Source organism: Saccopteryx bilineata, chromosome 2 (assembly GCF_036850765.1).
Source record: "Saccopteryx bilineata isolate mSacBil1 chromosome 2, mSacBil1_pri_phased_curated, whole genome shotgun sequence".
NCBI lineage: Eukaryota > Metazoa > Chordata > Mammalia > Chiroptera > Emballonuridae > Saccopteryx > Saccopteryx bilineata.
The window spans coordinates 81,103,143-81,120,718 of NC_089491.1; the positions used below are offsets into that span (position 1 = coordinate 81,103,143).

At 41.6% G+C, this 17,576-nt stretch overlaps 1 protein-coding gene and 1 long non-coding RNA gene across 3 annotated transcripts in view; one reads left to right on the forward strand and one right to left on the reverse strand.

Moving 5' to 3' along the window:
* SLC24A2 (solute carrier family 24 member 2) overlaps positions 1-17,576 on the reverse strand; it is a 284,053-nt gene that overhangs the window by 89,018 nt on the left and 177,459 nt on the right. For both annotated transcript variants that reach the window (XM_066257341.1, XM_066257340.1), the window contains exon 4: positions 15,254-15,362. In XM_066257341.1, the coding sequence (XP_066113438.1) occupies positions 15,254-15,362 (109 nt within the window). The remainder of the gene's footprint in view (positions 1-15,253; positions 15,363-17,576) is intronic.
* The window catches only part of LOC136324444 (uncharacterized), a 56,315-nt gene continuing 52,363 nt past the window's right edge, over positions 13,625-17,576 (forward strand). The window contains exons 1-2 of the long non-coding RNA XR_010729094.1: positions 13,625-13,673; positions 16,994-17,173. This is a non-coding gene — a long non-coding RNA (uncharacterized lncRNA). The remainder of the gene's footprint in view (positions 13,674-16,993; positions 17,174-17,576) is intronic.

Below are 17,576 nucleotides of genomic sequence, written 5' to 3' on the forward strand. Positions count from 1 at the left end.
AGAAGCCAGTTCTGAGGTTTCCTCCCATGGACAGCATTCTTGAATGTCTCCATCCTGAAGTCACTTCCTCTTGTTGTGTGCTCATCAAATGTACCTTCACTTATTTGCTTTCTGCCCTTTAGGACAAGGGATCAAGTACTAATTTTGTTAATGCCAGCACCCAGCAGAGTTCCTGGCACTCTGCAGGTGATAAATGCTGCTGAATTGAATTAATCTCTACTTAATAGTGCTGTGTTACATTGCTGCCTCCATACTGAAGCCTATGATTCCTTCCATGTTAGTGTTCTAACTCTGCAGTTTCAGATATTCTGCCTTCAGTATCACTGTGGGCAGAAAGCCTTTGAAGGAAAAATGTATGTGGCCTCAACTCTTGGAATAGTTTTCGTTACTTCTGCATAGCAGGAGAGTTTATATCAGGAAACAGCACCATCACGAGAGCCCTCAGCACACAGAAGACAAGACGGCGGCCATGTCTTAGAAACAGAGATGAAAAAATCAATGGTGCACAGACTGGATGCTGTGTGTTGGCGAAGGGACAACTTGGATGTTCCCCTGAATCCCATCTTGCTGCCTGGCTGCATTTAGTGGCTTCTGCCAGACAGAGAGAATCAGTGCTAAATTGAGTTTTACCCTTTGATGCACCGAGCACCAAGTAGTATCAGAAAAGCATACAGAAAAAGTGTCCTAGGAGAGGAGAAAAATACTAATAAAAGGGGAGAAAAAAGGTGGAAAAGAAATAAAAAAAACAACTGTCTTCCCCTTTCCAAGGGGAAGTGAGGAAGGGCAAAGAGTAAAGAGAGAAGTATGAGACAGTAAGGGAGTTTGAGAACAGAATGAAACTGAGGAAAATAACACTGAAAGATAGAAAGGAAATTAATGATACTAGTTTGGAAGTGATTCCAATAAACAACTATTCTTAGAATTATGTATTATTTTATATGTGAGTATTGTCCAGGATGTCGTTTTACTGAATAAGTGGATTCCTACCACAATAGAAACAATCACCCTAAATTATGAAGAACTTAAAGCATCAAATTGAAAGCAGAATGAATGTTCATGCAATCCTCTAAATTTCATTGGTTTTAAGTGCAAATTTACCATTATTCCCACTTAAATATCATATTGTATAAAGTGGGACTATAGAAGTGAGTTTAAAACCCAGGATGCAAATATAGGGTAGAAGATTACGTTTCACAAACAGTCCATTAAGCACCTGAAACAGCAAATGCCTTGCCAGTGAACCAGAGAACTGATGATGCGGGAGGATGCAGGGCCTTATAATGTGCAAATATACAAGTAAATTAGCACAGAAATTGCTTTTCTAGATTTTTATCAGTATGGTGGGAAGAAGAAAATTTTTTTTGTCTGCCAATGTCTTAAAGTTATGGACTTAGATGAAGTTAAGACTTTTCGGGCCCTGGCCGCTAGGCTCGGTGGTAGAGCATTGGCCCAGCTTGTGGATGTCCTGGGTTTTATTCCCAGTCAGGGCACACAGGAGAGCAACTATCTACTTCTCCATCCCTTCCCTTCCTCCTTTTCTCTCTCTCTTTTACCGTCCAGCAGCCTGGGTTTGATTGGTTTGAGTGCATTGGCCACGGGGCACTGAGGATGGCTCTGTGGAACTTCTACCTTAGGCGCTAAAAATAGCTCAGTTGAGCCTGACTGGGCCGTGGCGCAGTGGATAGATCATCGGACTGGCACGTGGAGGACCAAGGTTCAAAACCCCGAGGTCACCAGCTTGAACACAGGCTCATCTGGTTTGAGCAAAGCTCACCAGCTTGAGCCCAAGGTTGCTGGCTTGAGCAAGGGGTCGCTCAGTCTGCTATAGCCCCCTGGTCAAGGCACTTATGAGAAAGCAATCAGTGAACAACCAAGGGGTGCAACAAAGAATTGATGCTTCTTATCTCTCTCTCTTCCTGTCTGTATGTCCCTATTTGTCCCTCTCTCTGTCTCTGACACACACACACACACACACACACACACACACACACACACACACACACCACACAAAATAGCTCAGTTGCGAGCACGGCCCCAGATGGGTAGAGCATTGACCCCAGATGAGGGTTGCCGAGTGGATACCATTTGGGGTGCATGCAGGAGTCTGTCTCTCCATCTCCCCTCCTCTCACTTGGAAAAGAAGAAAATAAAAAGACTTTTTCAGAAAGGAATGAGTTAAGTACCATGCCACTTTGATTTTCTTTGCATTGCACAAACAACAGGATAACTCTGTAAATACAGAAACTATAATTATATAGTTTCAGAATAACTTTTGCTCAACTGAAAGCCAGATTGCCAAAAATACCAGTTCCCATGTTATTTTATAGACAGGTTTTAAAAAACTGACACGTGGTGAACAGGCCTCTTTTAAAGAAAAAAATATTAAAAAGATAATTTAATGACTCTCTACTGAATCACTGTAAATGCCTAAAAATATGATGGTTGCAAAAAACAACAACAATACAACAACTGAAAGAAATTTATTTGGCAAACACCTATAGAACTAATGGTGTGCCAGGACTGGTCTACATGCTCCATTGATATTTATATGTCAACGCCTAGGGGATGGTAAAATGCAAGTGCTTTTTTAGCTTCAATGATTGTCTCTTTCCTTTGGTACCTGTGACAGCACTTTCTATCTTTGAGAACTCCTCCTAACTGCATCTTTGAGCATGTGATTAATTCAAGAGAACAAAGATGGAGCTGTGACTTTATGGATGTTCCTCCATCGCCCCTCCCCTTCTTTGTGCTATGTTTATACTCAAATGCCATCAAAATCAATTTTTTGGCCACATGTCTTTGTGTCCTTTACTTCAAAACAAGCCTGAGAGAGAGAGAGAGAGAGAGAGAGAGAGAGAGAGAGAACCCATCCCCATCCTCAAAATCATTTATTTCAGTAAAACCATTCACATTCTCTTCATACCCCAAGTGAAATTTATTTATAATGTGTACAACACACAAAGCGAGATTCAATTTCAGCTATCTCTGACGTGAAAATCTGAGTGTAATGCTTTACTATTCCCCAAAGAGAGGAGCTCCTTAACTTGTCCCTGCGTTTGCTCTATGAGAGGCGTTAATCGCCTTCCCTCCTCTATCCAGGCATTTAAACTGCTGTCATCTTATTAAAAACACAGCCAGGAGATTGGATTTTATTCTTCTCCAACAGAAGATTTTCACTCCTGTTGCTTATTCACTCACCAGCTGAGGCTGCATGCAGCATCTTTCTTGTTAATTTAAACTGATCTATGATTTGGGATAGAAAGAAAGGTTACAATGCTGCCTTTCAGGGACAACTTCACATTTGAGTGAAATAGGCAAGAAAATGACTTTCTTCTGGGATCAAATGGCTATTTATGAAAGCTCATATTGGAGCTGTTTTTAAAAATAGAAGCATATGAAAGAAATAAAAAAACCCGTGAAGTGGAAAAGAAATGCAGTATAATCTCACAAAAGCACCTCAACACAGAATGGCGAGGGCTGGATATTTACACGGACAATGAGGCCGTCGGGAGACAAACGAGAAGGAGGCCGTGGTGCTATTGACTCCTGGTTGGAAAGTTCTCCCAGGAAAATAGCAAAGCCCTTTCTCATCAAGATGACACTCTCCCAGGCAAATAATAAGCACAATTTCGGATATTTCTAATTCAGTATACTATGAAATAAAACTCCATTACATGAAAAAAAAAAACAATAAATATGCTGGGGAAATACATTCTGCTCTATGGTAAGAGAATCAGAAATCCCAGCAAGCAAGTGAAATTTTAATCTTGGTATTAGCTTCACGTTGACACTAAATGCATATGCTAAAGAACTGGAAAGACTTTACAAAATGGAGACAAGCAGGGCTGTGTGCGCACAAGGTGGACCTGTGCGGCCTGCAGAGTCCTGAGTGGGTAGAAGGCAGTCACTCTCCGAGGGCAAACTGAGGAGCTGGGTGACTGAGCAAGTGATGTCACTTGCTGAACCTCAGTTTTCTGAGAGGTAAAACGCACAGTAAGTTCCTTGGCCACTGTTGAGAGAGAATTATGAGATGACCATCAGGCATGCGGCATGGACTAGGCACTTAAAAATTCCACTCTCCTGTTGTCACTATCTCTCAGGCCTTCGGTTTCCAACTGCCTACATTTAAGACACACAAACACACACACACACACACACACACACACACACACACACACACACACACGGCCCTAGTGACCCAGACAGGAGACACCATCTCAAAGGAGCTCCCACTTTGCTATGAGAAGTGTCTGAGATTTTACTGCCTAGTTTTCTTCTAGGATTTTTATAGTTGTGTAGGGGCCCCCACTTTGGCTGGGCCAAAAACACGCTGCAGTTTTGGATCTCTCCGAGCTGGCCAGTTCCAGTGCCTTAAATTTCCATACCTTTGCCTGCCCATGCTCCTCCTCTCCTTTGAGAATTGCTCTCAAAGCTCACCTTGTCTAGAAACACTTTCTGGATGACCCTGACCTCGGCGCTCACACTAGAGATGGCCTTCCTTAAGATCGGGCAATCAGAGGTCACCTGCATTGAGAGCTTACTCTGTGCTGGCCCCCTGCTCAGCACATTCTGAGTGCCATCAAGGTTTCCTGGCTTAGTTTATTAATCTGTATTTGTCATGATGTGAGATTGCATCTGCTCCTTCAGGAAAGAGGGCCCTACTCTTTCACGTAGGTGATGCTGGTGCTCTAGGAAGTCCCTCTCCATCCCCCCCCCCCCAGTACTTCACCAAGAGCAGTTAACTTATTCCATAGGGCAGCCTTGCCCACATCTGTTTCCACTCCTCAGGGGCCGCCTCACAGGAGACCCAGTGGCCTCTGGTCCAGCCCTTCCTCTTCCTCCTGAATACTTCAACCAGAGCATCCAAAAGCTGCTGCTTTATACATCTAGATCTCTGGTGGGCATGTTTTCCCTTTTTGTTCTTCTTCATGAAAAGAGTTTTTGCTCTTCTTGCTTATTACATATAAATTTACAAATCAAACTAAGTCCCATGAATATATTTTTTTGGAATTTCAACTAGAATTTACAGTTTAATTAGTTGCACTTAAAGTTTAATCTGGGGAGACTTTATAATATATCAACAATTATTTAATAGTTTTCTATATTACTTAGGAATGACTATTTATTGTTTTTCTGAAGCAGTCCCTTTGGGTAAACCCTGGTATTTTATGGTTTTGTCACATTTGTGAGTGGTATTTATTTCTTCTATGTTATTGCTGGTCTAGAAGGAGGCTACTAAATCAGGTCCACTGATAAAGTATCTGACATGAGTGAGCTCTTTCTTTTTTTTTAAATTAAATTTATTGGTGAGTGAACTCTTAGTAGTTCTAACAGTTTAAAAAAGACTATTTACTTTTTCCTGTGGGAATCCCTTTATCAGCAGGTTTCTGCTGTTATTACAAATATTTTTTGAAAACCCATGGTCCAGGGTACAGAAAAGATGGTAAAAAATAAATATAAATATTCACTACTCATTTGTGCAGCTTTTACCATCAAAATGTCCTGGAATCTGGGTCGCTGGAGCTGCCTGTTCTCATCCACTGCCTGAGCCAGACTGATAAGCGTGGGGAGAGATGACATCAGCGTGTCACAATAGCACTGATGAAGGAAACCAGGGAGCAAAACGGTCCTTCAGAAAGGCAGGAGGATCACTCCCAGGACACCCAACCAATCTGAATGTAACATAAATGTGTTGTATATAAAGTGAAAATAGCAGAGACCAGCTGAGAACAAGAAGTGAATTTACCATGGGGAAATTTTCCTGTCTTAACAATAGCAAATAAGGCAGGTAGCACACTAGGCATATGATGTCATTTTCAGACAACTCATTACACAATTCTGATAGATTTGTCATGAAAAGTAGCCTTACAGGAATTACATATCGGGCATGGGGACTTGCTATTCTAAACTGTCTCAAGCCCTGCAGTTAAATAATCTGTTCAATTACATCACTACTAGGTAAGTATACTGCTCACAAAAATTAAGGGATATTTCAAAATGAATATGAAGTGATAAAAAAATAAGAAAGAGAAGCACTTTATTTATTTATTTATTTATTTATTTATTTATTTATTTATTTATTTATTTGCAACTCCAGACCTGAATCCCATTGCACATGGTTGGGATATCCACACTGGGAGGACGTCTGGCCAACCGTCCAATGCCTCCCACACACTTCGTGAGCTGGAAGTTGCCCTGGAGCAAGAATGGCAGAGGATCCCTCAATATCTCCTAATTTTTGTGAGCAGTATATTATTCCTACTTTTGTCTCTCTTAAGGTATAAAGTTCACTTTTTTGTTAAGTTTTGCTATTACTAATAAAATGTTTGTTATCATTCAAAAAATGTAAATCAAATTTTGAAAATCTTCAAGGAAGGAGAAATTACTAGAATTGTAGAGATAATATAAGAATCCATTGACGCTGAATAAAAAGCTTCTTTTGCCATTTCTTTCTTAAACAAAATTGAATACCAAATTATGTTGTAGATGCTGTTTTACAGGTGTTTAAATTTGTAAAAATAAAAAAATGGTTAAAACAATGAACTTCTTAAAATTTTGTAATTTTTTTGAAGATATAAAATTAGGCTCATGGAATGCAATAAATAAAAGATCCAACAGTATGTCAAAGGGAGGAAAAGGAAAAGAAATAAGAGAAGAACAGAGCTTAAAAGAAGGAAGAACTGAACAGGAAAACTCAAGAAGATGAGAAGCAGAGTGCAGACATTTATTGCTGCAGCAGCAATTTCAGAACTACGGGGAGATTTACTCCATCATCTATCAAATACTGGCTGAGCATCTACTTAATTAATGTCAGTGCTATCTTAGGGACTGGGGATGCAATGGTGGCAAAGTAGACGTGTTCGCTATTTACCACTTCACAGATGGCCATCAACTGAATAGCTGGGCACTATTAAAACTCTTTGGGTCATGACCAAAGACCATTGACAGGACCTGGGTTAAGACAGTCTACGTGGCTACAGACATACAGTTCTCCAGCAGAAAAATTATAAAAGCAAGCACTCAAACAATCCATTCAACAAATACTTATTGGGACCCCTATGTGCTGGGCTCTGCAGATGGATTAGAGCCTGCTACATGTCCTGCCATGCTGGAGCTATAAGGGTGGAAACAGGCAGCAAACAACAGATAAATCCACTCATGGTGACAGGTGTTATGGAGAAATATAGAGCAGGGCAAGGAAGATCCAGAACTCTTCTATTACCATCATTTTGATTTTGCTATTTCTCAAAGTTTGATTGAGTAAGGCCTCTTTGATCAAGTAACATTTGAAGACTGAGTTGAAGGAAGGGAGGGTAGGGGATGAAGGAACATATGCAGAAGCCCTAAGGCAGATGTGTGTTTGTAGTCTTGAGAAGGGGTTGGGGGAGCCAGAGAAGTGAGGCAAAGAGAATGACATAGGAGAGGAAGGAGCGTGGCTGAGAGAGAGGAGGGGAGAAGGGCAGCGTCAGAGTAAGGCAGAGAGGAAGGGAAGAGGGACAGACACAGAGAGGAAGGCAGAGAGGCAGGTCACAGGAGGTCTTAGGGCCACTGTAGATACTAGGTCTTTTACTACTGGTGAGACAGTTTTAAGTAGAGGTGGGGCATAATTTCACTTGTGTTTTAGGGGAACCAGAGTTCTTAGATGACAAGTTCTAGGGCACATCTTTTCTGGGAGAAGGTTCAGGGCCACTGTATAAAAGTTGGATTCATGGGTTAATAAATAGAGAGCCCTTTAAAAGTGAGGAAGAAGAGTAACATCATATCTCTTCTCTGTAAATCAGGAATCTGAGAAGGTAGGACAAAGATCTTGGGATGGGAAGAAGAAGGGGAACATATTTGACTTTCACTGGGGTCTACCATTGGAGCTCCAGGTTTGGGAAGGCAGAGTGTCCAATGCTGGCTCCTTTGGAAGTCAGGATGCTTACATAGCCCCATTTTGGCCCATGTGAAGGAAGCAGAAGTCTTCCCCTGTGAAAAAAAATACAGCTGCACTGTCTTCTTCCCCCAGAATACAGATATGACGGGGGGAGTAGCTGCCATGCTATGAGGATGAGAATGACAGAAGCATGGTGGGGATGAAAGAATGAAAAACAGGAGGAGACTGGGTCCCTGATGGTGGGGTGCACAGCATCACCAGCCTGGGACTGTTTACTATTGAGCTTCTTGTTAAATAAAAATAATAATAAAATCCCCCAAAATTATTAAAGCCAAATGAAAAGGTTGTAGGCTGTATGATTTCAAATATATGACATTCTAAGAAGAGCAAAACTATGGAAAGAGTCAAGAGATCAGTGGTTTGGGGGTTGCAGGGGAGAGACAGGCTGAGCACAGAGGAATTTTTTTTTTATTTTTTATCTTTCCTTAGCTGGAAATGGGGAGAGACAGTCAGACAGACTCCCGCATGCGCCCGACTGGGATCCACCCGGGACGCCCACCAGGGGCAAAGCTCTGCCCACCAGGGGGCGATGCTCTGCCCCTCTGGGGGGTCACTCTGCCGCGACCAGAGCCACTTTAGCGCCTGGGGCAGAGGCCAAGGAGCCATCCCCAGCGCCCAGGCCATCCTTGCTCCAATGGAGCCTTGGCCGCGGGAGGGGAAGAGAGAGACAGAGAGGAAGGAGGGGGAGTGGAGAAGAAAATGGGCGCTTCTCCTATGTGCCCCGGCCGGGAATCAAACCCGGGTCCCCCGCATGCCAGGCTGACGCTCTACCGCTGAGCCAGCCGGCCAGGGCTGAGCACAGAGGATTTTGAGGGCAGTGACAATGTCCTATATGATATCACATCGATGGATACAGGCCATTATACAGTTTTCCAAACCCACTGAATGTACACCACTAAGAATGAACCCTAAGATAAACTATAAACTTTGGGTGATTATGATGGTCAATGTAGGTTCATCCTGGTAAATGATGTACCATTCTGGTGTGTAATGTTGATGATGAGGGAGGCTGTGCCGTGAGGGGGAGCAAGTACATGGGAAATCTCTGCACCTTCTTCTCAGTTTGCTGTAAACTTAAAACTGCTCTACAAATTAGTCTTAAAAACCTGTTGATTTGAGCCACTGCAGTTGGATTTTATTGCATGATACTGAACACAATTTTAATTGAAACAATCACTGCCAATAGTCACTGAGCAGTAATTATGTACTTTTTGGGTATTATTGTATTGAAGATTCACAAAAAGTTTCTGATACTGGAACTATCATTATTCCTTTTTACAGATGAAGAAACAAAGGCCCTAAAAGATTGAGTAATAGTAATCATAAATTTATGCTGGTGGTGCTATCATTAGCCCAATTTACAAGTGGAAACACTGAGGCCCAATTAGGTTGAGAAAGTTGTTCTAGGTCTCATAGCAAGAGGCTGAGCAAGGATTTGAACCCAGGTGGTCTCTTTTACCATATGCTGACCACATAGGCTACGTGGCCAAACTCTAATGCTGTTCCGCCTGTTCTGTTCCCACATCAAAATCTCCATTGTCATCACCCAGTCACTGGCTTTGCCAGAGTTACAGAGTTGGCGATGGGGTTCCTTTTCCTGTGTAGTTTGGTACCAGTGACATTCTAGACAAGTAGGTCAACAGTAATGTCATGTACCTGAGCAAAAATCAAGTATTGAGAGCAAGGTGCCATGGGACCCATGAGCGGGGCTGTAGTTATGGGTGTGGGGGGTGTGATGGGAGAGCTAAGGCCATGATAGGTCCTGCTGCAAAAGCTCATGTTTGGGAAATTCACATCTTTCAGACTGAATGTATCATTGGTCCAGGCATAGGTCAAGGCTCCTGGTATTTATGCTGGTGTTTATACCAGGGGAACAAGGAACACAGAGTTGCACATGAAGTTACACAAGGCAGCCAGAGTAGTGTAAGAACTATAAACCCAGTCTCTGAATCAGACAGATACAGGTTCAAATTCTAGCCCTGCCATTTACTTCTTGTGTCACTTATCGCAGCCAGATGCATCTTTATATATCAACGTCTCTTAGAATAATGGGGTAAGGCTAGGGTAAGGCTTTAATGAGAAGGTTTATGAAGAGCACTTAGCCTAGTACTTGGGCTATAAGCTTCCTACAGATGTTACTTAGTGTTACTATATTAGACAAATTGATAGTAGAAATTACTCACTCCAAAAATGCTGCATCCAGTGTCCTGGTTTTAGGTTTATAAAGATGTAAACCTGGGTAAGAATAATGGCTTATTTAGAGAAAATGTTAAAATCAATATGGGATACTAAATTTATTAGAGAGATCAGTTCAGATAGCCATGTCATGATCTCAAGGACTGATAATTCTAGCTCTTCAGGGCTTTCTTATGAAAGGAACAAAATCTTTATTTAAACCACTTATATGAGTCTTAAGCAGATTACTGCTTTTCATGAACTATGTCTTGTTCAGAATTTTGTGACCCCAGAAGGCCACTGCTCAGCCTTGTTTGGATTAAACCTTTACCCAAGGCAGGCTGCTCATGCTTCCTCTCTTACACAATGTGGTCTGTCCAGAGCACACCAATGAACAGTGAACGGATGAATCAACTGGTGATGTGTGTTTCTGAGATAGACTGTGTTAGACTGAAAGTGATTTTAAATTCTGTGATATCTTCCCATTGAAAGGTGGAGTCTCCTCCTTCCCCTAAGTATGGCTGGAGTTCATGACTGCTTGCTTGACTGATAGAATGCTGTAGTCCTGGCTGGTTGGCTTAGTGGTAGAGTGTCGGCCAGTGTGTGGAAGTTATAGAAGTGACCATCGGCTTCTCCACCCTTCCCTCCTCTCTCTCTCTCTCTCCTCTCCCCTCCCCTCCCCTCCTGCAGCCATGGCTCAGCTCGAGCAATTTGGCCCTGGGCACTCAGGATGGCTCCTAGGCTTCTGACTCAGGTGCTGAACTGGCTTGGTTCTGAGCAATGGAGCAGTGATCCCAGATGGGCAGAGGCATTGCCTCCTAGTGGGCTTGCTGGGTGGATTCCAGTCAGGGCACATGCGGGAGTCTGTCTCTCTGCCTACCTGCTTCAGTGCCTCTCACTTAAAAAAAAAGAAAAAGAAAGAAAAAAGAATGCTGTAGAAGTGACATTCTGGGGCTTCCCAGGCTAGGTCATTGGAAGCCTTGCAGCTTTTCGTAAGCCTCCTGGTGGGTTTGCTCTTGGAACCCTTAGCTCTCATGTAAGAAGTTCGACCATGTGGAAAGGCTCCAAGGCAACATGGAGAGTCAGAAGGGTGCAGCTGAGCCCAGCCTTCTAGTTGTGCCTACAGAGGTGCCGGATGTGTCAGTGAGGCCCTTTGGGACCTTCTAACCTGCCCATATACAAGCTGAATAACACAAGCTGATACTACATGGGACAGAAGGATCACCCTGCTGATCCCTGCTCAAATTTCTGTGTCATGAAATCATGAACAATAAACAATATGGTGTTGGTTTAAGCCCTTAAGTCTTGGGTGTTTTGTTACATATCAACAGAGAATCAAAACACAAACACTGCTAGATATTGTTGCTCAGACTCAGAGGCCAAACCACCCACCAATTAAAGTTTCTGGCGAGGGCTCAACACTGGGGTTTGAAAGCAAAAACACCTGAGTAGTACAGATGAGACAAAGGGAAGTCTTTCTACAGGCCATCTGTCCTAGATGATGTTTGCAAATTAAGTTGAAAACTTTCCTTTGTGGACACTAACTGTACAACCCCTGGAGCCAATGCACTCCTCAGCTCAGTCAGTGGATGCCGGGAACACCAATGAACCATCCCCTTAATGTAACTGGGAAGCCTCTACAGTGCTGATGCCATTATTTTGGTGATGTAACCAGCATGCTCTAAAGGTGACAGTTTGGCAAAAGGATGTGTGAATTCAAATGATAGGAGGCAAACTAAAAGAAAGATGAGTATTTCTGAGAGCTGTGGGTTCATTTGTTTGGGCTGTTCTTCAAATGAAAAATGATTGTGAATTTGGGGGAAATACCAGAGCAATCTGTTTTCTTGGCTGTGTGCTGTAGAGCAATTCTAAGGCATTGGCGTGCTTTCTGTATTTCCTAATTTGCAAATCCAGACTGATTATGGGTCTCCGCATTCTCTCAGAGTCACAGGACTGGAGCACTCCATGTCTTTGGGGAGTGGCTTCCCCCTGAAAGTAGGCACCTGATTGGAAGGCACACAGTGACACAGCAGGAACACAGACTTTAATTGCAGTGCAGCCCCACAATGGCAGGTGTTCCAGAAAATTCGAGACAATCCAGGTTCACTTTCTCTTACCTCACAGTAAAAAAATAACCTCCCTCACCAAACAGAAAAATGCAAAATGGCCCTACCAGAACCTGAACTCCCCCAATCGAAAACAGAAATTTAGATTGTTGAGACCTGCAGGCAAGGTTTCTCTCTCTCCTCTCTCTCTCTCTCTCTCTCTCTCTCACACACACACACACATACACACACACACAGTGGTATATGCATAGATCATCTCTGGAAGGAGCCCCAATAAATTGGAAGCTGTGGTTTCTTCTAGGGAAAACTGAAGATTGGGAGGTTGATGAATAAGGAAGACTTGTTTTTCTCCATAGCATTTTGACTACTTTGAATTAAAAAAAATAATAAGCTGTATTATTTTTCAAAATTAACAAAACAGAATAAATCCAAACCTCTAGATGGTACTTATAGTCTTCTAGGCACTGTGTTAAATGCTTTATGTATATTTGTTCTTTTAATACTTACAACAACCTTGTGATGTAGATATAATTCTATATCATTCTGATTTTACAGATGAGGTACAGAGAGGTTACGTAACTTGTTCAAGGTCACACAGCTAGTAAATGCAGAGCTGGGATCTGGACCTAGAGAGTCTAGCTCTGAAGTGTGCCCTCTTAATTACTACATAATACTGCCATGCCAAAAATAAATATACTCAGTGGCCTGCTCATAATTGAGTTGGAGCAGATAAAACAATTCTTTTCTCATGTGGCCCTCCTCAGGACAGGGTGAAGAAGATAGTGATTCAAAATAACCAAAATACAATCTTAAACCTGTGGAGCTTTAGAGAACTTTGAAATGGTGTGACTATTAGGTCAAAAACATGAAGATAGCCAAGTTGCTTAATAGTTGCTTAGCATCTGTTATATGCCAGGTACTGTGCTAGACCTTGGGGACAACTAGTAAATAAAAAAGAGTCCCTTCTCTTGAGAAACTTACTGTATCTTGAGAGAGATAGGCAGTGAACAAATAACCACACAAATTATAATGTAGCTATAAAGAAAAATTAAAGGGAGCGTTGAGAGATGAGGTGGGGGCCCTGATTTATCCTGGATGGTCAGGAGTGTCATTTAGACAGAGTACTGTAGAAAGGGCAGGGCAAAGCAGAAAAAACAGAAGAGGTGGGGGAAAGAAAAGTATTCCGGGTTGTGGCAATAGCCTATGCAAAAACTCGGAGGCAGGAAAGAAGTACCTGTTTCAGGACAAAAAGGTGTCTGTGGCTAAAGCAAAATGAGTCAAAATGAGTTTGGAGAAAGAGACACAGCGTGTAGACAAGGGCAAGTATTTCACGATTTTCTGCGAGCCATGTGAAGCCATTACAGGTTATAAATAGAAGTGACATAAATGGATTTATTTTTTAAGAAGATTACTTGGGTTGCCGTGTGGGAAACATACAAAGAAGAAAGCGATGGAGGAGGTAGAAGATCAGTGAGGAAGCTCCTGCAGTACTCCAGGTAAGCAATGAACATGGCAAGGAATAAAGTGCTGGTAGAGAGAGCAGCACAGATGCGTTTGAGATGCTTTGGTGGTACAGTATTTTATAAAATTATAATAATAAATAATGTTAGCGATGAAGCATTATTATGAAGCGTAAATTTATAGATGTGAAAATGCTTTGTCGGTTATGAAGTGAAACAGAGGTAACTGACTATTATTATAGATGAAGACGCCAAGTCCATGTTAGAGAGGTTCTAATGCCCAAAGTCACACAACTGCTCTGTGACTGGGAGGAAGTTGACCTAGGATCCCTTCACTCCCTTCTCTGGAGGTGTGCCTGGGAGAAGGAAAAGAAAGCAAGGGACTAGGTCTAATTTCCTTGTCCTGTGGGCCTCTGGGTAAAGAGAGTAACAACATTTAGGACGTGTCCAGCTGGTTACTAGAACTCAGGGTCTATGCAGCAGGCAGGGCTCCTTGGAGAACATCATGTCAGATATACAACCTCTGGGGAATAAAACAAAAATGTTTTTGAAAAACTGCACAATGAGAGGTGACTCTGTGACACTCCCCCATAATCCTGGGAAAGAGGGTGCATCAAGGAGGGGAGCTAGGACCTGGGGAGCTGCTCTCAAGCTCCCAGAGTCTTCTTTACTTCATTAGAATCTCTGGATTGCCTGTACACTTGACGTTATTTAGCAAAGCTTTATATTGAATAAGAGCTCTGATTTATGTGACAGGATTTGAAAATCTCATCATCTCACGTGTTTATTCAGTGGCAGAGCTCTTATTCCCAGGTCGTTAGTCCCTGTGTGATACGAGGCCCAGTGATAAGGCCCACGGACGAAGGAAGAACAGACTTGGTAATATATAAACCCCTTGTAGTAATATTTTTTTGATATATCAAATCTACCTACCTGAAAAATTAATTTTTTTAGGATAATTATGCAATTTAAGAAACTTGATTATCTGCCTTCATAAAAGAACTCAATACTTGAGTCTTTGGGATGGCTCCTATAATTTCTCTAGGAGGCAGTTCAGGCCTTTCGGGACTCCAGAGACTGATCCTAAGCACTTACCTTAGAGAGGACTCTTTAGACGCTTAGAAACTCCCCTCCCACCCTGCAATTGCCAAAGAATGAGTACAATATCAATTAATGTTCAGCAGTGAGCATCATTCCCAAAACTACTCTCAGCCCTCCTAAGCCATAAGTTCTCTTCTCTCCCTTTTTAAAAGAAGCACAGTTTATCTTAGCAGACAACTTTGTTTTGGAATTTAGAAAGGGTTATGAAAGAGAACTGTCACTCTAGCAAGAAGGGGAAGAAACCTCTTTGTCTTCTCTGTCACATAACAAACTGTCTTTATGTTGGAGGAATCAAAAGACAGAATCAAAAGACACATGGATGTCAGATTTTATGTCTGGTACAAAAATCTCTGATTATGAACTGAGCTGTTGTAAAGGGCCAGGGCTTCCTCTGGAAGATGCTGAAAATGTGGACCATGGCAGGCTGGTGTGATGGAAGTGTAAACATGTTTTATGAAGAGCAATGTATCCTCTCTTCCCCCAAACAAGCTCACAAACTAAAGCCTAATGTTTACCTTCAGCAAGTGGGTCGAGGGTGTGTATCATGAGCTGGAAGATGCTATTCCTCATGAGACTGTTGTGGAGGGAGGCAGAGCTTCCACCTCGTTGGAGACGTGGCTTAGTCTGAGCAGAGAAACCAGACAAAGATGATGTCAGTTCCCAGATACTAAAGGCAAATGCGTTATAGATGAGATTCTCACCTTGTCTGGTGGCCACTTCCTTCCTGTCACATGATCATACACTACTGATGAAAGTCTCAGGGTACAATTTCACATTTCCCAAAGGAAAGGCTTTCTCAGATCCTTTCCTACTAAATAACTTAATTGCTACCATTTTTTAGAGCTTAATAAATGCTAATTGATGTGCAATATGCTTCACCCCCATTAGTTTATCTCATTCTCAAAGTGAACCTGATGAACTATATAGATATTGTTATTTTCCCCTTTAGACAGATGAGGAAACTTTGTCTCAGAGAAGTGAAATGAGCTGTCCAATTCACATTGACAAGAAACAGAGGCTAGAGGGATGGCTCTCAGGTTTGCTTCTTTCAAAGTCTGTTATCTGAACCAGTGGGTAAAAGTGTTTGGATTGTGCACCCTTCCAGTAAAATGTTTGACTATGTATGTATGTATGTATCCATCTATATCTGTCTGATATCCATATCTATCTATAGCCATACCCATGCTAAAATATGATGAAATATATTATAAAACATTTGAAAAAGTGAAAATTAGGAAGAATAATATAGAAAGTAAATGATAGAAGTATTTTCTGGCTTTCTCTCAAAATAAAATTCTCCTTGCCCTAAAAAAAAATCAAACCAAAAACAAACAAACAAAAACGCCCTGCCCACCTCCTGGGTTCCCCTTCTCTACCCTGGACAAGAGCTGACTCCAGGAGGCCCCACCCTCTGTGTTAAGAGAAGTTTAAAGAGAGAGAACTACTTATTATGATTCTACAGAGAAACATCCTAACTTCAAAAGGGTGTTTTCTTTTGCATAAACTCCTACAAGTGTGATCTTTTGGCCAAATAAATGAAACTGACAGGTAAGAGAGGGAGAATGAACCTCTAGAGGTGAGGTTACCAATGAACGTTTTTGTTGTTGTTGTTGTTTAATCTTCAAAAACAAACACTTTAAAAATACCCTCAACTGTCTGGCTTGTGACTGATTTTTATCTTGAACAAGAACTGTTTTTTCTCTCTTTGATTGATTTTGTGTTGGTTATCACAGGGGAAGGCACTCCAGAGGCCAGGCTTTGCAGACAGAGAGATGTAGAGAGGATACCGTAATGTGTGAAAATTAAATTCTTAGTGAATTTTTGTGGTCTAAAATCTTGACATGAGCTTTTTCTAAGGTCAGGTAAAAATAAAGTACTATTTTCCATTGCTTTCCAACCCTTTACAATACAGGGTTTTTCAAAATATGTCATCATACACCAGACCCACGGAGTGCTTCCCAGGAAAAGTCCTGGGAGAGATTCCATAATCAAATACTTTGGGAAGTGCTAGACCCTACCACTTCTAGTTTTAAGAAACACATTAGATGACTAAGCTAAAAAAAAAAATCAGGTGAACTTGGTGAACTTGGACAGTGTTTTTGAACTATTGTCCATGGATCCTTACTTTGAAAAATACTTAGTAACAACCATAGTCTGTATGTTTGGACTATGTCAGACATGGAAATATCTGAATTTCTTAGTGTGATTTCATTATAATTGATATTCTACTAGAAATTATATCCCCAACTCTACAGGGGGTTGGAGAAGAATCAGAAGGCATTACTGCTGTCTCAATGGTGAACCAGCTCACAAGCTCCTCAAAGGAAGGGACCGGGCATGACCCCTAGCCCAGCACTGGACCTGGCATATCCTATACGCTCTCAACGAATGTCATAAATCTGCACTTTGAGCACGAGAGGAGGAAGCATGGGGCTGTATGTATCTTCATGTCTAGTCCATTCTGTTTTAGAGCTGTGATTTTTTTTTAATGCATTATGCTATTTGATGGTTAAGGTTCAAAATATTTTAGGGGCAAGGTTAAGAGATTTTAATAGGTATGAAATGTAATCACTGTTAGATGGCTGAACACAAAAATTCTGAAGGTCATTTCCTTGTCACTCTTCACAATATAAAATGTGATGTGTTAATTGGACAGGAACTGAAACATGTGTTTGTTAATGATTGGTCACAGCCACTATTACTAAGGTTCTTATTTTGTGAAACTGGAAGAACTCTGCTGTGGAGATCTTCATTTGCAAAGAATTATATTGATAAAAAAAACTTAAAGCATTCTTTTGGGTATTACGTATGTATTGAATATATAGGTCTCAAGCAGCA